The 24,448-nt window shown below is 52.4% G+C and overlaps 9 protein-coding genes across 9 annotated transcripts; 4 read left to right on the forward strand and 5 right to left on the reverse strand.

Moving 5' to 3' along the window:
- Positions 1-3,645: 3,645 nt before the first annotated feature.
- CTRU02_202188 (profilin) lies at positions 3,646-4,371 on the forward strand (the record flags this gene model as incomplete). Its single annotated transcript, XM_036719596.1, has 5 exons — positions 3,646-3,658; positions 3,762-3,777; positions 3,870-3,954; positions 4,026-4,172; positions 4,237-4,371. 5 exons carry the CDS (start codon positions 3,646-3,648, stop codon positions 4,369-4,371), a joined length of 396 nt encoding a protein of 131 aa, XP_036588298.1.
- Positions 4,372-4,909: 538 nt separating this feature from the next.
- On the reverse strand, positions 4,910-5,636 carry CTRU02_202189 (Protein transport protein GOT1; the record flags this gene model as incomplete). Its single annotated transcript, XM_036719597.1, has 5 exons — positions 4,910-5,206; positions 5,274-5,289; positions 5,360-5,408; positions 5,487-5,513; positions 5,606-5,636. The coding sequence occupies 5 exons, from the start codon at positions 5,634-5,636 to the stop codon at positions 4,910-4,912; spliced, it is 420 nt and encodes a 139-aa protein (XP_036588299.1).
- Positions 5,637-6,804: 1,168 nt separating this feature from the next.
- CTRU02_202190 (major facilitator superfamily transporter quinate) lies at positions 6,805-7,413 on the reverse strand (the record flags this gene model as incomplete). Its single annotated transcript, XM_036719598.1, has 1 exon — positions 6,805-7,413. The coding sequence occupies one exon, from the start codon at positions 7,411-7,413 to the stop codon at positions 6,805-6,807; it is 609 nt and encodes a 202-aa protein (XP_036588300.1).
- Positions 7,414-7,666: 253 nt separating this feature from the next.
- CTRU02_202191 (uncharacterized protein) lies at positions 7,667-8,101 on the forward strand (the record flags this gene model as incomplete). The annotated part of the gene is made up of 5 exons (XM_070203999.1): positions 7,667-7,669; positions 7,734-7,790; positions 7,844-7,888; positions 7,940-8,024; positions 8,073-8,101. The coding sequence occupies 5 exons, from the start codon at positions 7,667-7,669 to the stop codon at positions 8,099-8,101; spliced, it is 219 nt and encodes a 72-aa protein (XP_070062581.1).
- A 542-nt stretch (positions 8,102-8,643) lies between these two features.
- On the forward strand, positions 8,644-11,127 carry CTRU02_202192 (chromatin remodeling complex subunit (actin); the record flags this gene model as incomplete). Its single annotated transcript, XM_036719599.2, has 4 exons — positions 8,644-8,827; positions 8,883-9,203; positions 9,254-10,977; positions 11,095-11,127. The coding sequence occupies 4 exons, from the start codon at positions 8,644-8,646 to the stop codon at positions 11,125-11,127; spliced, it is 2,262 nt and encodes a 753-aa protein (XP_036588301.2).
- A 716-nt stretch (positions 11,128-11,843) lies between these two features.
- On the reverse strand, positions 11,844-12,740 carry CTRU02_202193 (bZIP transcription factor; the record flags this gene model as incomplete). The annotated part of the gene is made up of 2 exons (XM_036719600.1): positions 11,844-12,305; positions 12,546-12,740. The coding sequence occupies 2 exons, from the start codon at positions 12,738-12,740 to the stop codon at positions 11,844-11,846; spliced, it is 657 nt and encodes a 218-aa protein (XP_036588302.1).
- Positions 12,741-17,578: 4,838 nt separating this feature from the next.
- CTRU02_202194 (amidohydrolase) lies at positions 17,579-18,967 on the reverse strand (the record flags this gene model as incomplete). Its single annotated transcript, XM_036719601.1, has 1 exon — positions 17,579-18,967. One exon carries the CDS (start codon positions 18,965-18,967, stop codon positions 17,579-17,581), a length of 1,389 nt encoding a protein of 462 aa, XP_036588303.1.
- Positions 18,968-20,016: 1,049 nt separating this feature from the next.
- On the forward strand, positions 20,017-20,763 carry CTRU02_202195 (pterin-4-alpha-carbinolamine dehydratase family protein; the record flags this gene model as incomplete). The annotated part of the gene is made up of 3 exons (XM_036719602.1): positions 20,017-20,307; positions 20,409-20,471; positions 20,527-20,763. 3 exons carry the CDS (start codon positions 20,017-20,019, stop codon positions 20,761-20,763), a joined length of 591 nt encoding a protein of 196 aa, XP_036588304.1.
- Positions 20,764-21,356: 593 nt separating this feature from the next.
- Positions 21,357-22,494, reverse strand: CTRU02_202196 (c-4 sterol methyl oxidase; the record flags this gene model as incomplete). The annotated part of the gene is made up of 4 exons (XM_070204000.1): positions 21,357-22,010; positions 22,069-22,212; positions 22,275-22,386; positions 22,481-22,494. The coding sequence occupies 4 exons, from the start codon at positions 22,492-22,494 to the stop codon at positions 21,357-21,359; spliced, it is 924 nt and encodes a 307-aa protein (XP_070062582.1).
- Between the last annotated feature and the right edge of the window lie 1,954 nt (positions 22,495-24,448).

Below are 24,448 nucleotides of genomic sequence, written 5' to 3' on the forward strand. Positions count from 1 at the left end.
CGAGAAGTCCAGAAACTCTGGACAGTCTGATTTGTTTTGACAATGCCGTGCGTCCAAGGCTGAAAGGGGCTTGCTAATAGTGGCTGCAGTTGGTCTCGAAGCTTGAGGTGTGGCTCTTGTTGAATAGCCTCATCTCGTAAGTTGCCGTGTCGTCACTCATCTCCCGCTTTCTCCAGCCCCTCGGTAGTCTCCATCAAATCAGTACCAATCTGGGTCTTCTCATCACAGCCCTCATCAGAGGCAATTTGAGTTCAAATTGACGACGCCCACTTGCCCTGATGGCGCCCTTGTGCTATATGCCACCAGAGGGGGAGGGATTCGAGAAGGATGGAAGAAGAGGAGGGTCGCATCCGTGCTCGGTCTGCGGGACATCCTTGGAAGACTGGGTTACCCCGGCCTGGGGAGAAAAGCCTCAGGGTCGTCCCTGTCAGGCCGCACGTCCACTGTGGTTACGCCCCGGCCGCTCAAGCCCAAGCCTCGATGAAATCGATCCGCAACGTTGGAGAGCAGAGCGCCACAGCGTTGCGAAGCTGGTTGCTGACTTTGCCGAGTGGCCCCCATGGCAAACTGGACTGCCGGGATCCGGGAGATGTATTACAAACTAAGAGATGGGACTGGCCGGCCATGAAGTCGGGCTGATTTCTCCGTGCCTACCGGCTGAGTCCAGATGTCGTCTGTCGCTCGTTGTGTCGCTCAACGGCTACAAGCTGAAAATTGCTTCATTTGAAGTCCAATTTTACAGCCGATGCTGCCAGCGAATGAGATTTGCATGACGTTGCAGTCGCGGATCCTCTCCGCGCCAAAGACATATTAACGGTGCCCTGCTCACACATATTCCGATCCCCCACTCTGACATCAAACGGGTCTCTGGTTTAAAATGAAAGGGTCAGAAACATCGTCGCCCAGCCGGCTTCCCACCAACCACGGCCCACATTGAAGGAAATAACCTTCTCACACAAGCTGTACCTGCCCAGCGTGACACCAGCGTAAGTAGTGTAATCTCTCAAAACTTGGAGGTTTCCTGGCAGCCTTTTCCCACCGCTTGTTGTGTTGGACATTACCCTGCATGCCTGCAATTTTCTTGATTTCCTGGACGGGCATAATAACCCGTTATGTTCCTGCGCCGTCAATCTCGCAAACTAATGCAATCGATACTGCAGCGGTAATGTGACCTTGCGATGCTGACAACAGTACCGTAATGTCAGTTCACGACTTGATGGGGCACCGCCATGGCTGAAGAAGTTCATAACTAGACGAAACGAAGCGTGTCAGCACCGCGACGACGTATTTGTGCATCACAGCCCTCGTATTACATGCGACCGGATATTCTTAGGTGGCAGGTATAACGTCTCAAAGAAAAAATCCCCCCCCCCCCCAAAAAAAAACACCCTGACCACGTCGCATTAAAACGGGTGTCGTATTGAAACAGTGACCCGGGACACGAAGCGCTATTACCAGGCATCATCGAATATGAGGGGGTTTGATCTCGGTCCTTTTTTAGTGTTTGGCTGTGTGCTGCACGCTCATATTCCAGTGCTGACAAGCAGCCCGTTTTCTCTCAGCCCACTATAGTCTCATCGTCAGATGATGCCTGGGGCCCTAGAATGACATCACGAGTCGCTCTGTGTCAACAGGTTCTGTGCGACAAGGCTGGTCGAGCTTCGAGGTCAATATGGAGCTGGAACAAGACTGTAAGACGCGGCGAGGCTGCCCAGTGACGGGGTTTCATATACCTCTCCTAGGGCCATTAGCCGGCAGATCGTCTCAAGATTGCAAATCCGAGGGATCTGGTGTGGCCAGAGCGTTGAAGCAGGCCTTAGGTTTTGTCGATAAGGAAAAGCCCCATTGTTCCAATCGCATCTGATATCGTTTATCAGTGGTGATGAAGTCGCTAAAAGCAGGCCCTGGCTCAGGGCCGCCATGCACCCCGGTCGCTATAAGGAGACCGAGGAACACCGGGAGGGCCAAACTTGTTTGATAATAAAGTCGCATTCCCAAAGTTCATCTGAAGTAGTGACTCGGATCCTCATCGCTTTGGCGGTGGAAGCGGTGTTATGTTTAGTAAATTTCACTCATTTGTGCACATGTCGCTCATTCCCAACTTGCAACCGGTCCCAAAGAGCCTAAGACGGGCTGTCTGAGAGTCGACTTGCGCCTGCTTTGACCGATGCGAATGGGAACGGGCCGATGTTTGCTAATGGGTTGGTTCGAAAGCTTCCCTCTACCGACATACTTTCAGAAACCTAGACGCATTATCCCACAAATCTTCAGGCTAGTGTACTAGTCATCTGGCTGTGCAGGACGCAAGCCCAAACACCGATGAGATGACATGATGAGCGTGTGGATGAGGTGCCAAAAATGAGCGTAAAGCGGTGTCACTGCCAACAACCCATGGACAAAATTGCACTCGTGCCGCTATGTCGGTAGAGGAGCTTACGTAGTAGAAAATGATCAATCCGGGCGATTGGACACAGATATTGCGAATGTCTGTGAAGGAAAACGCAGGTTCTCAGAAGACAATCCAAAGCTGGTACTTGGAACCTATTATAATTGCAGAAATGAAGGAACTGTGAAAAGCCTTGCTGGGATGGCTGAGAAGTAGAACGGGGCCGAGCTTGATGCGGAAATCATTCCATCCAACCGAGAACAAATTGTGCTGCGACAGGGCGTTTTCGTCGTCGAGGCCCCGATGTGTTGCAGACCGACTGAAGTAGCCTTGATCCTCAGCGGGCGTTTGATTTTCTGCAACTGCAGGCTTAGGGAAAATCTTGGCAGGAGATGGGATGCGATGACTGATGAGTGAATGTGGCTGGTGTGGTGGCGCAAGTTACCACTCTACAATGCAATTTCGGATGCACAGAATCGCCGAGCAACAAGTGCCGTCACCGCCTGCAGTGCTGCTGTACAGTGTCTGAACCAACCGTCTAACACGGTCACCCCGCTATCACGTGATTTTTCATGTTTGGCGGGGCAAGTTCCGGAAGTTGGACGAAGGACTTCCTTGCTGACGGGCGCTAATTACCTAGCAGCTCATCTAAAGTAGGGAACCGTGTTGCGGTACAATATTGGCCCCAAAGGCGATGATGGGAAGGCCCGGCGGATCATGGAGACCAACCGAGCTCAATTTGTGTGGGTTGGCCAAGGGGTCGTAGATAGACAACAGGCGATGAGGCTGACGATGTGGTGATCCGACCCTGTCCTGCAAGATAAAAACAAAGGGCAGAATTGTCGGATCGGGTACAAGCTTTCCCACTGTTTGGACGCTTATCCCTAAGGTATCCAGCTGCATGAAGTCTGGACAAAGCAGCGGTGCCGGGAGTGGAAGGAACCAGAAACACAGGTACTCGCCTACTTGCAAACCATGCTGAAGAAAGTACCCCGCACCGCTCTTTTCGCCCCGGTGACGACCTTTCAATTCATAGCGGTGTACCCCGCCCGGCCCGCTGGACCTAAAAATTGATGTATCTCTGAGGGGCACGTCAGGCAGGAAGGAGAACAAGAAACATCAACAGTCACAAACCGAATTCCTCCCCATATCCCACACCGCGTCAAAGCTTGGGCACTACACCTTTCTGACAGAAGCTTCTTGTCTCTTTTTTCCGTCTTTACATCAGCGAGCACCCAGTTTCCTTCCACTCCTTCACTATGTCGTGGCAAGGTGAGTACTCTACATATGGCGGTGGCTGCACTGGCAGCTCGAACGAGGCCATCTCCGAAAACCCCACCTCGGAGGAACCAGAGAGCTAACTGTCTTGTCACAGCTTATGTTGACACCAGGTAGCCGCGCACCCATAGCTTTTTCCATCCCGCGCCCGTCGCGTTACTATGGCCTAAGGAGTTGTGTAGACAGATGACTGACAAGATCGCAGCCTCGTTGGCACTGGCCATATTGACAAGGCCGCCATTATCAGCATCGCTGGCGACAGCACGTGGGCATCGACCGCAGGCTTCACGGTATGTTGGACCACCGCTTTCAAAGTCAATTTACATACATGATACTGATCATGCCTCCTTTCCGCATGTAGCTTTCCGCCACCGAGATGAAGGCCATCTCCGACATTGTCAAGGGAGACCAGGCTGCCAAGGACAAGGCTTTTGCCGACGGCCTCTACGTCGCTGGCGACAGATTTGTCATGGCCCGCGCTGACGACGGCACCATCTACGCACGAAAGGTCAGTTCTCAATATGTATAGCATCCTCAAAGAGGGATCAAAAGGCTGACGGGATATCATACAGGGACGTGATGGTATCGCCGTTGCCAAGACCAACCAGGCCATTCTCATCGGTCACCACAACGAGAACCAGCAGGGCGGCAACGCAAACCAGTCGGTGCAGAAGCTGGCGGACTACCTGGTCGGTGTTAACTACTAAGTGTTGCGATTGCGGAAATGGCGCAGGGCAGGACGAAGAACGATCTCTAGGCGCCCCCTGAAGTTATACCGTGTGCGAGGCATGCTGGGCATCTCGCTCCTCCCACACACGACGAGGATTTGACATACGAATCGACGAATACTAGATTAGCAAGACTTACCAATGGCGGAATCTTTGCTTGGCCACGGCGACGTCCGAAAGAGACCCTGAAGCATGCATTCGTTCTTGAGCGGCCCAACGTCCAAATGAATGAGGTTCAAAGAGTAATTCCATGTGATAGTGCTTTCGTATAGTCGTTATCTTCGGCTTGGCTCTGTCGTAACACCTCTTCTTTACCCATCTTATCGAGTACATCTTCGCATATATTACATGCCTCTTGAGACCAATACACTCAACCCAACCTCATGAACCCAGTTGCGCCGTTATGTGGTATACAATCCGTCTATCCGCCGTCTCCATTCCGATTCTTGCGCCTAATGCCTCTTAAGGTACCGCAACATCCAGTTACAGCCTGTCCTGCAGTAAACTCTGGATTGGATTAGACAGGCAACTCGGCGTTCCGTCGACCAACTCCGGATCGGTCGACCGCCGCTCCAATATACGGCCCGATAACAGGAATATTCCGTGCGAATGCTGCGATGGTGCCAAGAAAGTCGCCAAACAAGACCATGATTCCGTAGAGCTCTACACAGAAACCGATGAGGGGCCACCTCAATAAAATCAGGGCCAGGCCGCCAAAGAAAGCCGCTGTTCCCTTAGCCTTCTGTTTCCGTGCAAAGAAGAGGAGAGTCTTTTGAGGTCCGATGATTATTGTCAGGCCTATGAGAAAGAGGATCTAAAGTTGTGTCGCGAGTGTCAGCTGGTCCTCGTGTCATCGCACCGTTTCAAAGGGGCATTCGTACGTTTCCCATTGCTAGCCTGCAAGTGACTGGTTAGCTTTCGTCATGAACTATCACGAAAGGGGAGCTTTGGGGAAAACAGAACGTACATGGCTCGGTCGAAGAAGAGCATAACTCCTCCAATGAGGAAGAAACCTCCTGTAGCGCGCAAACATCGGCGTCAGTTCCGATACCTGTCGCATCATGCGCCTAAGCTTTGGGCACGCGAGAACCTACCTCCAGAGCAGAAAATCACACCAATTTCTATAAAGCATGTCAGCAATTGTCGGTAATACGTAGCGGGGCTTCGACGGCCTTCTCGTGCGGTCGGCGTGGAGCTCCGGGGGTTAACGTACTTTGGGAATCGGACATCCACATCGACGCCATCTTGCACGGTTTCTGACAGTTGGGACGAAATCGAATTAAAGCGGGTTGACAGTGGCGTCTGTTCGGGACTTCGAGAAAATTGGTATTATAACCTGGTTGTTTTTGCGGTCTGATGCGTAGGTTGAACGTGGCTGAAAGGGGGGAATCTGTTGCTTCAATAGCTTGCTGTTGGTGGCAGCTGTTGCCTTTCTGTTTTAACAAAGAACAGATCGCCAGGGGGAAGCAGAGCAATGTTGCTGGCACGCGACAAGGGTATTGGCTGTCGCTACACTGCTGCCCGCGTTGTCACGGTATTTTGGGGGAGGTAGGACAGCCACTAACAATTAAGCTGGAGACGTTTGAACCAATGGTGGTGAGCTAAAGCTGCTTGAGTGGAGGCCGTGGATTCCCAGAGGCAGATTTAACTCACGTTAACTGGAAAAAATTCAGACGCTTCAACTTACAATCTCCTGTTCGTTCAATGGATTCTCAACAGCACTTGCTCGAATCGCCGACTGTCAATTCATGGTCTATACCATGACAGTGTCTCAATGTGCATCATTCTCGTAGCCTTGAGCGGTACATCAGGTACACAGAGCTTGAGCCAGGTCGAGAACGCCGATTGGTGCATGATGCCTGGCAAGGTCAGCCTGTGCTAACCAGAGCTTTTTCATCTATATTGTTTAGATTATCACGCATGGTAAGGGTTGTCATAACCTAAAGTCGAGTTGAATCAAACTCTATCACTGTCAAGACGACGTTTGTAGCGTTGAAGTTATGCCAGTGTCTGGCATGACAACATTCGGTAAGTAACAACACATTAGACAAACTGCATGCAGTTTCGCCGCGGCGGCTGTAGCTTCAAGCTATGGCAACTGAGTATCGTCTTCCATACGTTCTCGGTAATCTGTCGATTCACAGGCGGAGAACAATCCTGATCACGATTAAGCCGGAGTGTCATTTAGCACCCTATGCCGAGAGGCGCAGGGTTGTATAGTTGAGACTTGACTTTGTTGGTCGTACATATATCTGAGCTCTGAATACATTCCAAATTCCATTTGCACGCCTGTTCCTTTCCCTTTTCAATCCAGAACCATGATGCGATAACTCATTCAACGCCTTTCACCGTCACGCCGTCATCCAGTAGCTTTAGTAAACCATCCCAGGACCATCACCAAACTTGACTTCTTTATTTCAGTACAGTATGCGCGCCACGAGCCTCCAAGTACTGCTCCGCCGCGCCCTGTGGCAGAGTACGAATCAATCCAAACACCTCCTTGTCGTGATACCGCAACCTTGTCTTGGGATCGAGATACGGCGCAGGCAAGCCCGTGACATCACAGTATCGCTTCGTGTGCGCCAGTGAAGGTGCCGACTCGATGTTGGTGTAGGTAACACTCGGCGCTGATGCGCCACCGTTGGGCCGTAGGCTCTTCTCGAGGACTAGTTTCGAAAGACTACGCGATGCCTGTGCCAAGTTCGGGGGGAGACCCGACGTGGATGCCGCATCTTTGCCTCCGGCAGGCGTTGAGGTGCCGCTCGTGGAGAGGCCATCGTCCTGCTGGCCAGTAGCTGCGGGAGTGCCCGCACCGCTGTTGTCCTCTTGCTGCGGAGTCGCCATGGCCGAGGCCTCGCGACGTGATGCGTCGCCAAGGATGGTCTTGATATTCTTATTGCGGCGCTGGTTAGGGCGCCAGGACTGGTTGCGGAAGCTCTTGTGGATTGAGTGAATGTCGAGCTCGTCAAGGAGGGCTTGGTGGGCTATTTGCGCCTCTGTCTGTTCCTTTGGGGCAGCCATCTTGTAAATCTTGCGATTTGCTGGTTGTTGGGTGGTTTAACGCGGGTTTCGTGAGCATGACCGGCCAAACTAGAGACGAGTTGGATGCTGGTGCTCAGTGATCGAGGCAGTGGTCGGGGAGCTTATTTTGCCGGTACTTACCGCTTTCGGTGTGGTCGGTGTATTGGGGAAGGAACTTGGGTCCCACATCCCGTGGATTCCTCTTTGGAGTAAACAAACAGCCAGTATCGCAAGACGCATCAACAACCACAAAATGGTACGCCTAGTCAAGACGTCTAATCCATCGTTCTTTAGGGCTTTGGAACTGATTTTAATTATAGGAAAGCCCACACGAGCACCAGCAGAATCTTCTGCTATCTCGCATCATCACCAATGTTGTATGTTACACTCATCGAGACAGCATCATGGCACCGACTTACACGACGTATAGGAGAAACTCAACGAGGCTGTTATGGTCATGAACAGATCCTTACAGGTAGGCTTTTGATTTTGTATTTAGTCCGGACATGGCTGATTAAATTATCAGGAAATCAACATCCAGAACATGAACGTCGAGCTAGTTGCTCAAATGTTCAAGAACTACCAGTCCAATGTTCTATTTCATCTTGAGGGTAAGTTGCACGAACCGTTCGTTCAAACACAAAACTGACTGTGAGAAGCTACGGATAACTTGAAACCACCTTCTTGAGTTTACTGAAATTTAGTCTGTGTGGGCAAAGTTATCAATGAGCAATGAGACATGACACGCATGCGATTGTGGTGTAGGAAGGTCTTTAGAGGCTAATGTATATACCCCAATGAGAAGCTGCCAAAATCCCCGTAATTTGGGTAGCACATTTTTCTCGTATGAGCCTAATTACGTGAAATCGTTTCTAATTTGGCGGATTCAGCTTTTGTTTTGTAGGTGGTGAGGGATCGCTTACTGTCATTCTGAGTACCATACGGGAGACTACAGCGCGAGCGCTAGCATGATTGCGCTTGCAGCACTGTCCAGACCCACTAAATTTTACAGCCTCGTAGGTAGCCTCGCAACGCAGAGCATCGCGACTTCAACACCGCGATCTGAACAGATGCATTGAATAGGACGCACGTGACGTGAACCCTTTTTAAGTGCCCTCGGCGACTCTGACAATCGAACTCTACCTGCTTCGGCTCGACTCATAGTGTCCCCTGCTCAAACATGGTCGGTCGCATTGCGACAGCTTAAACCTCCCAAGAACCAACATCGCGATGGCGCCCTCAGCAACCGAGGAGCTTCCTCCTCTACCTGGACCTCCTGAGAGGACGTACCCGCCAGCGAAGATATTCCCGGTTAAAGAGTCAAAGTTTGAGAAACCGATTCCTGTACAGCACGATGGGCGAGAGAAAGCATTGGCGCAAGGTCCCGGAGGTGCGGCCATCGTTATTGACAATGGTTAGTTATCGAAGAATCGGAGCTATCGCAGATTCCATTTAGCTGATATCAATAGGCTCGTCGGCAGTCCGCGCAGGTTGGTCCTTTGAAGAAAAGCCACGATTGAACATTCCCCCGATCATGTCCAAGTATCGCGACCGAAAAGCCGGAAAGACCTATTCCTTTGCTGGCAGCGATTGCTACGCCGACACGACGGCGAGGAGCCACATTCGATACGCTTTTGAGCAGGGAACGGGAATAGTCAGTAATTGGGATGTCATGGAGCACGTGCTTGACTACATCTTTCTCAAGCTCGGCCTGAATGGCGAGGATTCGTCCATAGACATTCCTATCGTTATGACAGAAGCCGTCGCGAACCTGCCATATTCGCGGAAATGTAAGTTGTTTTCCCAAGGCTCACAAGACGGCACATCTGACACTCAACAGCAATGACCGAAATCGTTTTCGAATGTTACGGTGCGCCATCGCTGGCATACGGTATCGACTCCATGTTCTCATACAGACATAACAAAGGAAACACGGGCATCGTAGTCTCATCATCGTACACATCCACACACGTAATACCCGTCTACAACCACAAAGCCATGCTGAGCCAAGCCACGAGATTGAACTGGGGCGGTTGGCATGCGGCGGAGTACCTGCTAAAGCTGATCCGGCTTAAATACCCCTCCTTCACAGGGAAGCTTAACGTGTCGCAGGCGGAACATATGCTTCGCGACCATGCCTATGTTTCCACTGACTACGACAACGAGCTTCGAGGCTACCTTGACTGGACTGGGCTCGAAGACCGGGATATTGTTATTCAATATCCCTTCACCGAGGAAGTAGTCGTCCAAAAGACCGAGGAGGAGCTGGCTCGTATTGCTGAGCGTAAAAAGGAGAGCGGTAGACGTTTACAGGAACAAGCTGCGAAGATGAGGCTAGAAAAGCTCATGCGCAAGGAGAACGAGCTCGAGCACTACAAGAAACTGCAGGCCAAGATTGAGCAACAGACGAACAAGAAGGAAGTTCGGCGGCTCCTGGATAGTAACGACCTTAAGGATGAAAATGCTCTGGAGAAGGCCATAGCCGTTCTGGATAAGGCGGTCAAGAAGGCCCGTACGAAGGACGTCGGGGGAGACCCCGAGGAGGACCAGCAGGAGCCTGTGTTCGACCTGCTCGACGTCCCGGACGAGGAGTTGGACGACGCCGGTCTCAAAGCCAAACGTCAGCAGAAGCTCATGAAGTCTAACCATGACGCTCGCGCCCGCGCAAAGGCAGAGAAAGAAGCCGAAAAGGCCCGTATCGAGGAGGAGAAGCGCCTCGATCAAGAGCGCCGCGAGAATGATCTGGAAGGCTGGCTTGAAGAGAAGCGAGAGGCGCGCAACGTCACCCTCCAGAAGATGAAGGAGCGCGAGCGCCTCAAGCAGGACCTCGGCAACCGCAAGTCCCTTGCCTCGCAGATCCGCATGAAGAGTATCGCCAATCTTGCGTCGGACAACCCGACCAAGAAGCGTCGCCGCGGTGGTGACGATGACAACTTTGGTGCGAACGATGATGACTGGGGTGTGTACCGTCAGATCGTGGTCGGCGACAACAGTGACGATGAGCACGAGGAGGAGGACCTCAATGCCAACCTCAAGGCTTACGAGCAGGACCTTCTTCGCTACGACCCTGACTTCACGTATGAGCACACACACGAGGCTCAGACAGACTGGTCAAAGTCTATGCTGCACGCCTTCGCCCGTGGTCCCCGCCCCTTTGACGCCGGCTCCCAGGCCGAGCTGAACCAGATCCACCTTAACGTTGAGCGCATTCGCGTGCCTGAGGTCGTTTTCCAGCCCGCTATCGCTGGAGTGGACCAGTCAGGTCTCGTCGAGATTATCGGTGACATCCTCAACCAGCGTCTCAGCAACGTACCCAACCGCGAGGACTTCTTGCGTGACGTCTTCCTCACGGGAGGCAATACACTCTTCCAGGGCTTCGACGACCGCCTGCGTGAAGGTCTGAGGCCGCTGCTCCCCGCCGATTCGCCCCTAACCATCCGCCGCGCCCAAGATGCTCTGCTGGACGCATGGAAGGGCGCCGCAGGTTGGGCAGGCTCAGCCGCCTGGAAAGCTGCCACCATCACGCGCGAGGAGTACCAGGAGAAGGGATCAGAGTATATCAAGGTGAGTCTTTCACTCATGGCAACAATTACATGACATCATTTAACCCCCCTCTTATGTGCTATGCTGAACCCACGTCACACACACATCGAAAAAAAAAAACTGACAGTTTTACCGTAGGAGCACGATCTTGGCAACACTTCATATGTATGATTATTCAACTGAGCGCTTTTGCTGTTGTGCTGTACCCGGGGGAATATGGATAAGGGAAGTCGGGGAAAATGGTGGCAAGTCTTTCCGTAGTCATTTTCCTAGTGCTTTTTTTTTTTTTTTCGCCCTTTCCCAAAATCAAAATGAAAAGCCAGCAATGGCAATTTACGTGGTATTGTACGGCTACCGTTTTGCAAACGTTGATGTGAAGCCTTTGGCGGAGGTAATCATGAGGATACGAATGCAAAGTGGTTCAGCCGAAAGACTATGCTAGCAGTACCTTGGATGTATGCACCCAACTGGCATGGATTTCTTCCTCCCCGATACACACATCACATACAGGTGGAAATAACCGAATACCGAATGCCCAAAATAAAATAAACAACACCGCCGCGCGGTTTCTGTGACTTCCTCCCACACACACACACACACACACACACACACACACACACACACACATGCTCTACCTCCTCTCTGAATGTGTGTTTCTCCATCGCGCGCTCATTTCATACTCGCAACAACATCAACTTCTCTTTTGGTGAGCAGCTAAAGCCCGAAGCCGTAGCAGAAAGACCTGAGTAAGGTAGCTAGAAAAATTCATGCCGGTAACGCCTGCCCCCTGGTAATATCTTGATAAATCATTGTACCGCAAACGCCCGCGACGTGAAAACCATCAAGATTTAAAACGTGACGCGCCACTGCCTCTACGAGGACGCACATCACATGGACGCAGTCGGCGCGGCGGAAAGTCCGTCAGGCTGCAGCTGGCTGTCAATCTCCTCGCCGTCGCGACGCGTTTCGTCTTTGTCCTGGTCGGACTGGAAGCCCTTGTCCGTGAATTGTTGCCGGCCGGCAAGCTGTTCCTGGGCAGCCAAGCCAGCAACTGCCTGTGCAACAGCTTCGAGCGGCGTACCGGCGGCCGGATTGCTGGGCGCTGTCTCGGGAGCGCTCGTGGGAGCAGAAGGAGCCGGCATAGGGGGCTGCTGAAGGTTAACGTTGGGAGGGGGCTGAGGAATCTCGCCCTGAGCATCCAAAAGTCGCGACTGGAGGTGGATAACATATTCGCGCAGAGCGTAATTCTCCGACTGCATGGCCTTGTAGCTTTGTTCCATCTCCATGTAGTCCCGAACCTGCTGCTCCAACTTCTTGATGTAGTGTTCCTTTCGCTGTCGGAAGGCTCTCTGTGAAGACAAGGTATTAGCTCAGCTGTCTTCTCCACGATGACTGACAAGGGAATCAATGGGGCGGACGCGTCGGTGCGGCTGTTCGGTTGCATCAAACGGATTACAGTCAGACGGCATGACCACCCAGGGAGGGAGCAAAGTGCCGTCAGCAGCGCAACAGCTTTCTTTGCGACATGTGCCATGCAGTCACGCGCCCATCGATCCAGTGCAGCCTGTTTGTAATTGGGTATCGTTTACCTGGGCAGCTCGATTCTGCGCTGCGCGCTTCGACTGTGAGAGTTCGCGCTTCGCCTTACGACCCTCAGCTCCCGCATCGTCCAGTGCCATAGCTGTCGAAGAAGGATGGGTTGGGGGAGGGGCAGTTGAGGGACCAGCAGTGGTCGCGGGAGGTGCGGTTTGCTGAGGCGGGGGGGGCACGCCAGCGGGCATCATATTCACGGCTGGCGCGTGGGTGCTGCGAGCGCGAAGATCGGGGTGGATATGCGCTTCAAGGTCGGTGTTGTTGTTGTTGTTGTTGTTGTTAACAATCGGCGGCAAGACGTCAGTGGGTGGCGAGTTCGTGCCGTTACTATAGCCATGAGCAGGCGACGCGCTTGATGGTTTAGAAGCTTGTGGACGAGCTCCACGAGAGGCAGCGGTCGCGTTGTCAGAAGAGCTAGGTGCGGTATGCTTGCTTAGTAGCTCAAGCTGCGCTCGCAAGTGGGCGTCTGTGGAGAGCACATATCATGTCAGCAAGAGGTGTCAAAGCTCTCAGCAAAGCGAAGATCAGTCGTAAACGGGTGATGGAGCAAGTGGCAGCCGAGGTTGTTCTTGGCCTAAGACAGTAATGCGGATTACAAGTTGATGAAGGAGTTGGGAAAGCGAAAAATGTTCCTGAGGGACAGTGGCATATGAGAGATACTTCGTGAGGCGAGTGCGAAGGTTGGGAGAATGCAAGCAACCAGCCGTAGCAGCCGCAACTCATTCCCTTAGCATTTCCCGTCCTTTTCTCGAAATAAACTCCGCAAAAGGCCAATGCAGCACTGGCTCAGCCGAAGCAACTGCCCGTTCAAGGGAATATCAAATGATAATAGGAGAGCTGCTAGAGATGGGAAATGAGGATAGGGACGGGGGTAGAGGTGATTACATATTACTGTTGGGCGAGGGAGGTAAGGAGAGAGGGAAAGGGCAACCTCTTTAAGGACGTGACAGGTATCGCTGATTGTAACGTAGTTTAAAGTGAAAATGAAAAAAGACTTCGTCTCACTTGGAGCATAGATCGGAGACAGGGACAATGGATGAGGTAAGGCGACCGATGAGCCAAGGTCAAGTCGGGGAGTAAGAGAAAAGATGAGAGGGCGCGACAGAGAACGAGGGCTGAGGGGTGGACGTGACGGGATCGACGGAAATTGAGAGAGCGCCAACTGACCGGACAAGACGGGGGCTTTTGGGAAGGGGATGATGGGATATGGTAATGGGAATCAGAATGCAGAGAAAAGGGAATCAAGAAAGGTAGGCCACTACTTACCTGTATTAGTGGTGGTATTCGCAGACGCAGAGGGCGAGGGTGAGGCGCTCTGCATCTTCAAGCTCCGGTTCTGACTCAGCATGAAGTGGACGGAGGATTGATTACTACAGGCACCCGGCAGAACTTATAAAGAGGGCCCGACGATGAGACTGGATGAGACCGGCGACCGATGCGGCAGTTCAGCGAATGTTTAGGTAATCGTCTGCGACCTTAGCGCGTCGTAGAGGAGGGGAACCTGACGGGGGGTGTGGGTAGTTGTGGTATCGTTGGACGCGGTAACGTAAGGTGAGGCAGGGAATGTATCCGTAAAGCGGGAAAAGTATCGGAAGGTACCTATTATGGTGAGGTAAGAACCAAGGCAGAATGGGTTGAGGGCAAAGAAGAGGCGAGGTAAGGTAGCGTGTGGTAGCGTGGCTTGGACCTTTTCTTGATCCGCGACAGCATGCGATGTGCGTCCCGTCCCTCTTTTTTCTTTTTTTTGTCCCTCTCACTCCCGTCCTTTTTTTTTTTTTTCTTGTTAACCCTTCGCCAGGTGGGACCAGGTGTAAGTAAACAGCTCTGAGCTTTGACTGGAGCTTGATGGAGGGTAGGAGAGGGGAAACCGACGAGTGGCTTGGGGAGTATTTTGACGCGTCGAGTGTGTCGGGTTGGCCTGTTTTTGTTCACCTAGTACAGTCAGGATATTTGTGATGGATGGGGGTGGTTGATTGAGATTCCGGGGGTTCTTTTCCAGTGCAAAAAATTGAATGGCTGGGACAGCAGGATTGATTAATTGGATTCTGAGGAAGACGCGACGAGACAAGGAAGAATCTCGGTAGGGCGGGTGCTTGTAACAGGTACCTCAGCCCAAATGGTACTCCTGTGTGCTATTCCGAGGCAGATGGAGGTACCTCGACGAATGGAAAGTACTCCTGGTGCCGACGGGGCAGCGCGCATGTCAGAGAGGTCAGGCAAAGAGTGGCGTGTGGGTGGCAGGTCAGGGAAAGGTAAACGAGATTCCCTCTTCCGGTCTCTGGAATTGTCATGCTCGACCAAGCGACTTCCGATATTCCAATTAACTAGCCGGTGCATAAGTAATAGTAATCACGGTCTAGGATTCCGTTAACACTTTTTTGGCAGCTAGGGATTCTCTCTACAAACGAGGCAGAACTCTTGAGCAGAGGAAATAGATGAAGACCTCCAAAATAGAAAAAGAAGCACGGCCGGCATTAGCCTCGTTACCCTATATCTTTAGAAGAATTAAAATAAAGCACTCATCCCGGTCTCTACTCTCACATCTATAAAAGTCTCAGCTGTATATAAGCTGAGTTGTTCCAAAAGCTGAAATCAAGCGTCAGGCTCTATTCGTCACGTGTGCAGATACCGCGCAGTACTTCTGACGCTGTGTCGCCTTGGGCGCTCCCTTGGCTGTCGGAGGAGCTGTTGTGTCAGGCAGCACAGCTAGGCCACGTGATTGAGGTTGTTTCATTTGGGCCGACGCGCTGTCGACTTGTGTAAATTGGTCCCTCGCAATCGCATTGCTGCTGACTGGCAAGGCCGCCATCGACAGAGGGCAGTGGCCGGCGAATCTGTTGATGGTTCACCGACGTACCCCGTACGGTACCTTGATACGAAGTTGTACCTCGCGTTCCACAGTCGGGGCATGACAGTCAGCAAAACCTGGTTTGTCAGCACAGGCCTGGGCGGCGTAAAGAGCGAGCGAATAGGATCCCTTGGCTAGATTTCGTCTGGTACGACAAGGTGACGGCATTGGACGCGAATCCAAAGAAAACGATTAAGTGGGGAAAATTACCTCACACGAGGTGTCCCCACAGGGGCCAACCCAGCACTACCTGCCTGCGTCGAGACAATCTGGAAGGCAAGGCGACTGGAGGAGGCGGAGATATCGAAAGATCCGACGGGGAGAGAAACGCTAGGTCCTTCCAGGGCAGAGAGGCAAGGCAGCGGCACCCGATGATGCCCGGGCCGGGACAGAGCCTGAGAAATGGAAACCAGGCAAACAGGGCAGGTGCAGAGGTACCCTTGTACCCAACTCTGAAGCAATTTACCGAAGCCTCACCGAGGATTTTCCTATTTGGAAAAGAAGCGGCCATCAGCGCCATTGCACTGGGGGTTGGCTCTCGCCTTCTCCGCTATCTTAATCCCTCTCCCTTCAATATTACAGATACTTTCAGAAAAAAGCCGCACCTGCAGACGAGAATGGATGTCTCTCGGGCAACGGGCACCGCAGCTTCCGGGGCTTGGCTTATATAAGCCGATGGCTTGGAGTACCTGCATCCACCACGGTGCACCTAGTGGAGTCAAACCCGGCACTGAGCACCCTCACGTCTGCGGGCGGTTTCTGGCCAATGGCATGTTATTGACTCGATTACGAGATCATGCACAGCTGAGGTCCTCGAATACCCCATACCTTTGAACATCTGCTAGGCATAAGTCACCGATCAATCGATGAGGAGTTCGCCTGTCCACATTTCGACCTAACAGAAAGTGGAGGAAATGTATGTGTTGTAAGTGGTGCTGATGGTTCTCAAGTTCGGTCTTGCTCGCACAGCTCTCAAGGACGACATTGGTATCCTCCTAATAGCTTATCGAGGCGTGTGACACGAATCTTATTCATGGATCCTTCACCCGTCCTGTACTCAGTAAGTCAAGACGACAAAAGATGCAAAGAAGTCCAACGACCGCGTTGATGGCGAGGCAGGCCACGGATATTATTTTGGATGCAGACTCTTCAGTCAACAACTCCAATGGAATCAACGCCCAATATTAGGTAATGATGTTTGCCTATCATTTTTCCATCTTTGGAAGTATGTCTCGCCTGTCGAATTTCGGAGAGTTTGTTTAGGCTATCTTCTAATGCAGGCTTTCTCCGACACCCATGACCGTGTGTCCCTTCGTTGCCTGCCTCGAGCTCATAGCCGCTTTCCCTGTGAGGCCAACCTGGTACCATGCTAAAACATGCACACTTGCTATCCAAGCCATGTATGGTAACGATCTTTCCAAGCTATCAAACTGTCGAATGTGGAAAGTGCCAAACTTTGCTTGCTTATCAACCGCCGGCGCTATTCCTGCGTGCTTTTGGACGCCTCTGCCACCACTTTCGACGCAGCACTGGGGCACCAATCCTTGCTTCCAATCCTCAAGCAAAAATAGTACACGCCATGGTTTTCTTCGTGTTGTGGGAGAAATCCCCGTCGAACGGAACAGAACGACCTGCTTACCATCGAATAGCTCAGCATGCTAGCTTCGTCTGTACGGAAAGGCGTACTGGACTAGAGCTAATAACACCTGGGCCTGTCGTTGACAGCTCGCTAATGCATCTATATGGCCATTCCATATTATTGGACATGCAGTGTGCACAGTCAGCGTTGCGGCTACTGGCCAGCCCCGCTCCGGGGAACTGCATCGGGGAAGGACCTTGTCCAACGTTAACTGTACCGAGATTCGAGAAGGGGTTGGCGCTGTTTTGGTGGCTTCAGGAGTTCCGCAGACCATTGCTCAAAGAGTTGAGTTGCGTCAAGCCGTGGCCCGCACATCCAGATCTCCTGGCGGCTCAAGTGATGGCTCGCAGAAAACGCGGACAATTTGGCATAATGTCTAAATGGCCGCTGAAGCCCGGCGCTGACTGAGTGTACGCGGACTACCGCTTTGTGCTATTGATAGAATTCTTTGGCCATATATTCTTTTCTACGCTCTTAGCACCCGATTACCCGGTCAAACATCCAAACACATACACCTTGGAGGGAAACTGCTACCAGAAACTTCAAGGGGACTTGAACAACCGACCCTCTTTCCAGACGTGAGTAATGTTGTCCTGCTTTGTAAGGATTTCAATATCCTCGAGTGGATTCTTTGCCACGGCGATCAAATCCGCATCGTACCCTTCCTTGAGCTGGCCGCTGAGAGGCGCCATCCCGCCGAGAGTCTCGGGAGCATTAGCCGTGCTGGCTTCGATAGCCTGCAGCGGCGTCATACCATTCTTCACTGCCCAGTACAGCTCTCTAGCATTCGTTCCATGGGCTAACTCTTTGGTGCGGTCGCTGCTGGCCGTATCGGTTCCCAGCGCAATCTTGACGCCTCTTTTGATAGCCAGCTGGTACGACTCCGAAGCTTTCTGAACCAGTCCTTCGATCTTGCGTGCTATCGGTGGTGGCAGCTGAGAGGTATCCTTGCTGACTGTGTTGACAATATGTTGGGTAGGTACAAAGATGGCACCTTTTTCCAGCATTATATCGGCAACCTCGTCATCCAGGTACATTCCATGTTCGATAGTCTTGACACCAGCCCTCAAGGCGGCCAGAATGCCTGCTTTACCGATGGCATGAGCTGCAACAGATCTTCGACTACGTGCGGCCTCATCTACGATGGCCTTGAGTTCTTCGTCCGAGAATTGTCTATCCTCTGGATCATCCAGTAAACTCAAGACTCCGCCACTTGAGCAGACCTTGATGCAACTCGCGCCTCGACGGACAAGCAATCTTACTTGTCTAATACACTCATCTGGGCCGTCAGCAATGGAGCAGGGCCCGCCACACTTGGCAAAGTTCAGAACCGTTTCGATAGGAAACGCGTGCTCGTCGCCATGTCCGCCGCTGATCGACATGGCGGCAATGGAGGAGTACACATTCGGCCCGAGAAGACGACCCTTTTTGATGCCCGGAACCAAGTCGCCAGCATAGCCACCGAGCTCACGTATCGAGGTATAACCAGCCATCAGTGTCCTTTCGAGATCGTCGACGGTGATGGCACCAACAAGAGCGTTGGAGCCGGGCAGGAAGTTGAAAAGGCCTCCCGAGATGCTAGTGGCAATATCCATACCAACAAAATGCACGTGTACGTCCCAGAGGCCCGGCATAATGACGGGGACGTGTACAGCTTCGATTGAACGATACTTCTCTGGCAACTCCTTGCTTAACCCGACAAAAGCAATCTTGTCGTTCTCAACGGCGACAACAGCGTTCTTAAGCGGATCACCGCGACCGGGAATTAGTAGATCGGCTGAAATGACGGTAACGTGCTGTTTCATGATTGCATCCGAGTTCTGGGAAGACGACAATGCCTGAGCCTGGCTGACAGTCATGGTTGGTGCACTAAGTTGGGCTGTTGGCTGCGATGTTGCCTCGGCTGGCGAAGACCGGTAAGGGACACGCATCGTTTTATTCTCAATCTCCAGTCGCGTACAGCCGGTCCGATGTCTTGTGAGTTTGTGTTTTTCAGCTCAAATGCCTTCTGACCGGCAGTTATTGACTTTGATCAGCGGCAACTGCGACGAGAGCTCAGACGAACTTTGATATTACCTCACGTACTACGTAGAGCGGTGTGAAAAGGCTAGATAATACATAGCTAAAATCAACTTTCTGAAAGCTTGCTAACCCCTCAGTCAACCTCATAGCTACGCGCGGGGTATCTGATGACGCTGACCACCCAATGGATGGCCGGGAAGAAGGATTCCTCACACATGAGCGTATCCTTCCCAATGATATGATGCCGCTTGAAGGGGCTTGGGTGCTGGTTCGCAAATTCACCTTCCGTAATTAGGCAAGAGCTTAAAGTGGGAACAATGCTGGTTCTTGCATACCTTAGCTTAAGGTACTTTGAGACGAGACGTGACATCAAGCTCACCTCAAATTCTTACCATCAAAACAAGGTGGCGTTATCGGTTGCTGCCTTCGAACATATTGCCGGTTGGGCACTTTGACAATAAGCCAGTCTGCCATGGCATGCCACGAGCTCCTGGCTCCATGAACAGAATAGGTGGTCGTGACAGGGCGAGTTGTCCCTAGCTCTGAGGTGTAAGCCTCTTGCTCTGGCTAGGACCACGCGCACAGCTACTGTAACTGTAGAAGCCCGGAAGATCTAATTTCTGGGAATTTTCAATTCCAAGACCCACTTCGAATTTATCTTTATATGAATTGTCCATTGGCTCAACGGCTAAGCTATTGTTCAGTAAGATCGAGGAGGTGCTGGGTGAGATAGATATGTTAGCGAAGAACCTCATCACACCCCGGTCTCTCCACCTAAGCTGAGGCCACGAGGAAACAGACAGGGGTACACCCCTAACACCACTGCCGCCTGCCTTCCCTCAACCGCAAAATCGGGTGCGGCTCGAACTGGTGAAAGACTTACATCACCTCGCTTCATCATCACCTACGCACCCTCACCTCACTTCCAACGCTCACCTCTCACACTTTCTCACCGGCAATGAGCGCCCCCACTCTCCTACGCCATCTTGCAGCAGCAGCACCACCACGATCATTCTCTGCAGCCTCTCAGTTCCTCAAGGCAGCTTCATCTCCGGCACGGCAGACTGCACGCTTCAACATGTCTACCACGACAGGTGCGCGGCAACAGGCCCGGTTCAGCCAGGGCTCGGATGAAACGTCACTATCTTCGACGCTAGAGACGCTTCTAAGTCAGGGTCGGTGGGCGCTCGTCAACGACGGCGAGGCCGTGGAACGTAGCTTCAAGTTTAAGAACTTTGCAAAGACTTGGGTGCGTGCGACTGCTTTGAATCCCGATCGCATTCTCAAGCCCGTCACAAAAAATTGCAATAGGAAGGGGGGGGTTTTAGATGCTAATGGCATGAAATACAGGACTTTATGACGGCAGTAAGCCTGCAGTGCAAAACGCACAACCACCACCCTGAGTGGTCTAACGTATGAGCCGCGCCTAAACTGAGAGTGAGACCGGTCTGGAGCTGACCACAGACAGGTCTACAACACAACCTTTATCCGTTGGACGACTCACAACCCCAAAGGTTTGTCAGGCAAGGACCTCAAGCTCGCCATGATCTGCGATGCGCTCGCAAAAGACTTTGGCGAGGTCGAGGCACCGCCGTCGCAGTCACAGCCGGCACCCGAAGAGCCCGCTAGCTGCGGTATCCGAGGCTTGGCCGATAGAGCAGCTGGCACAGCAGGAGACTGTTGCACGCCGAAGCCCAAGAACTGATTTGTGTAACCTGCACACCATCAACTACGGAACTATGCGGCAGTGGGGGGTACCGCTATTCATATGAGGGTGGTGGAGGCTTGAGATGGACGGTGCCGGGTAATGTGGCTGGCTCAATTGACATTGACACGCAGTCACAGAATAAGCTTCCGGCAGCCGAGACGCTGGCCCGGTCCGGCCGAGTGAGTGTACAATACTGTATCAAATGACTTCCATCATATGAGGAAAAGCTATGAACGATTGTTGTGCTACAAGATTAAGTACGTTACTACAATGCCAGTTTTCGGGTGGCCATCCCAATATATATGTACGTCAGAAATCGCCTCGGCGTTTTGCACATCAATCAGTTCCCTCTTCGAACGCCGCCCCAATAATGATTAACGTGACTACGTGACCTCGATCTCGGGCCATTTCATTCGCTTCCTTGCGGCTTCGTCTCTGCCGCGTCTATAATTCGTAATCAAAGGATACCCAACCGGTATCCAGAAACGTGCCGCGCAATGCTCGTGACCGCCCCAATCTCCTGGCGCGTCCGTCACTGACCCGGTCGTCCTTCGCCCAAAGTCTCTCTCAACGTCATGACCAAGTACAATTTACTGAGCCTTCTGGGCCTTCAATGCCTTAAGCTTACGCTCACGGCGCTTCTTGTGAGCCTCAACGCCGGCCTCGGTGTCAAGGCAGTAGTCCCACCAGCGGAAGCTGGAGGCGTAGTTGCCAATGAACTTCTCGTGGTGGAGATCGTGGTGGTCGGCGCCAGCCCAGAACGGCAGGAAGTGGCGCAAGCTCCAGGGGAAGTCGTAGCCGCTGTGGGCATCGATGGCCTGGAAGAGACGCAGGACGATCCAGGCGTACATAGTCAGAAGATGAAGATCGCCAGTAATGGAAACCCAGAAGATGGGAGAGCCGACAATGCCGATACCCAGCAGCATAACCTCAATGGGCGAGGCGTACTCAGCGGCGAGGCCGAAGGGGGCAGAGTAGTAGTGGTGAAGCTTGTGAATGGCCTTGTAGAGAGGGCCGTAGTGCAGAGCGCGGTGGAACCAGTAGTGCCAGGCATCCTCCATGACGAAGAAGATAGAAATTTGCATGGCCATCTTCCAGAGAGGAGGGAAAGGGACGCCGTACTGCATGCCGCACCAAGTGGCCAAGGGGTGGAATAGCCAGATCTGGGGGAGTTCGACGGTGAAGTGGCTGATGAGGACGACGACGGCGCAGTCCCATTGCTCCTTGAGTGTCGGCATTTTTTGCTATCGACAGTGTTAGATGTATGTGCGTATATCGCAAGTGATGAAGCGGGAGGCTTACAGGCTGAATCTTGTACTTGTGGAACCAGGGGATGAGGTCGAAGATGATGAAAGGCAGACTGCGACCGAAGTAGACGGCCTCGTGCATGACGAAGCTCATGATACCGGTAGCGAGGGTGTCGTTCTGCATCCAGAGATACCAAGCCTGCAGAAGGAAGCGTGTTAGTCGCGTTGAGTAAGGATAGGAACGGATTGGAGGGGACATACGGCCCAGAGGCGCTCAAAGTAGTTGAGCTGAACATTGTACTTGGAGACCTCCTCAAAGACACTGAAGTAAGGCTGAGTATGGTTGAAGGCCGTGTTGATAACGGTCGAGTTCCTAAATCAGAGACATGTTAGTGAATTTGACTCTTGACATGTTCTCTGGATAAGGGGGGCGTCGAAGGATGTGACGCGGTCTTAGGAGAACTCACACAAAAGCGGCCATGATGGCGGGGAGCGCAGGCTTGCGACTTTTGCTTTAGAAGAACAGAAAATTACCAGGACCGTATACGGGAAAAAAGGGAGACAGATGGGAAACCCAAGTCTGTGTTGAAGAATGGACGAAAGAAAGCGGTCTCCTTCAACGATACGCCGAGGCGAGGTCAAGCGGTAATGGGGGAAAAAAGACAGCGTGCAGCGAAGGCAAAGGGTCCTGGACCGGGTCTTGTTGAGGTTTTATCCATGGATCATTTCGGTTGACGGGGAAAGGAAATGGCAAGCACCAGAAAAATGCATGCCTTAGCTCGGTTTGTGCTCATTGCTATGAAAACGCCCCTGTGCATCTCTGGATGGGTTTCTGATGAAGTAGCCAATGGCGTATTGCGCCTGGACATGAGCCCATGCACATCGTGGGTCCTTCCGTCTTCCGTGACGGATCCAGCCAGTCAGAGGTCAGCTGGCCCTTGCGACTGGGTCGGGCGGTGTAGGAGCTTCGGGAGGCGAAAGGTGTGCTAATCAGTGGGGTGAAAGGGGGAAGTAGGGAGGAAGAGGCCGCTGAAGTACTGAAGCAGAAGCCATTAGGCGCAAACACCACGGTGCGCACGGGGCATGGAGCGTGGGACAGAGCTCCCTTCTTTGTCTGTGTCAATCATGTCTCTGGACGAACGTTGATGGCAGTAGCGGTTGTCTAGCGTAACTAATGATGAAAAAGGATAGAAGGCCAACTGAAGCTCACCAGGCCTCTTGTCAGCACTCAATTGATGACTTGGGTCGGATACGGATACGGATAACCATAACATACACTACACAGTAGGTGGCAGAACTGTGAAAAGGGGAGGACCAGGGAAGGAATTGTTGGTGTCCACTGTGCCCCATTGGCAGACAACGGGATGTTAGGATAGCCCTATCTTATCGGTCTGCATGGGGATGCCCTTTCTGAGGTGGTGACCTTTGCACCTCGATCATTCGTTGCAACGCCTCTCTCAGTGTGCGTAAACGATGCGCTAACTCAACTGGATCCTTCCATTGGCGTTGGGTTAGGTGAACCACACAGCAAAGGTACGTACTGCCTCTCTCAATCCGAATACGAAACAGGAGGGGTACGCGTTGAGTGTCGCACGTCCCAGGCTTTTAACGCTGCCTTACCTACTATGTACCTGTCTGTCTAGTCACTGTCATCACTCCCGGACATGGTACTAAAAGAGCCTCACAAGGCGACAAGCCATCCCACAGCCATACTCAATCCCCCCCAAGCTTCATCTGCTACATCAGATTGCCGATTTAAGATCCAGCTGACCTCTGCCGCGCCGCCTTCGTGCACCTGTCAGAAGGCCCGGTATATCCACTGCTTGGCTGTTGCCGCTGCCACTCTTGGCCACAAGTGCTGGACGCGGACATGGGCAGGCATGGGTAATACGTTGAAATGGCGTGTTCCGGTTACCTCTGTTCCGCTGCGGCGGCCCCAGGCTGCCGGGATGAGAGGTCACTTGGTGGTGTGCTTCTCGGACTGGAAGTTCCTATGTATCCGGATTCTAAACTTATTATAGCCGTTACCCAGGTTTTTGTCCATCCTCACGATTCGCCGGCAGGGACTTTCGAGGCTCTCCCAACTTCGTGATGTGCACCCACACATTATTTTTGTTGGTGTTTCCTGTGCATGTGTGAGCCGTCGAAGCATAAAATCAAATGACTGGCTTCCAGCCGCAATATATTTCTCTCTCCTAGAGTTCGGTAAAAGGCTGGAACCGTGACAACGCCTCTCTAGTCCTCTAAGACTTTTGTTATGCCCCGATGTCATTTTGAACAACAACAGCGCGAGTGCATCACTGTCCCAGCTGTCTTGCACTCTAATTGGCCGTTGACCACAGCTTTCCCAACAGTCCCTCTGGCGGTCTGGCTCCGTCAGTGGCGCCAGCTCACACTGCTGACTAAGGTTGTTCAGGCATCCACACCGTCATTCC

Source organism: Colletotrichum truncatum (assembly GCF_014235925.2).
Source record: "Colletotrichum truncatum strain CMES1059 chromosome Unknown Contig_0001, whole genome shotgun sequence".
NCBI lineage: Eukaryota > Fungi > Ascomycota > Sordariomycetes > Glomerellales > Glomerellaceae > Colletotrichum > Colletotrichum truncatum.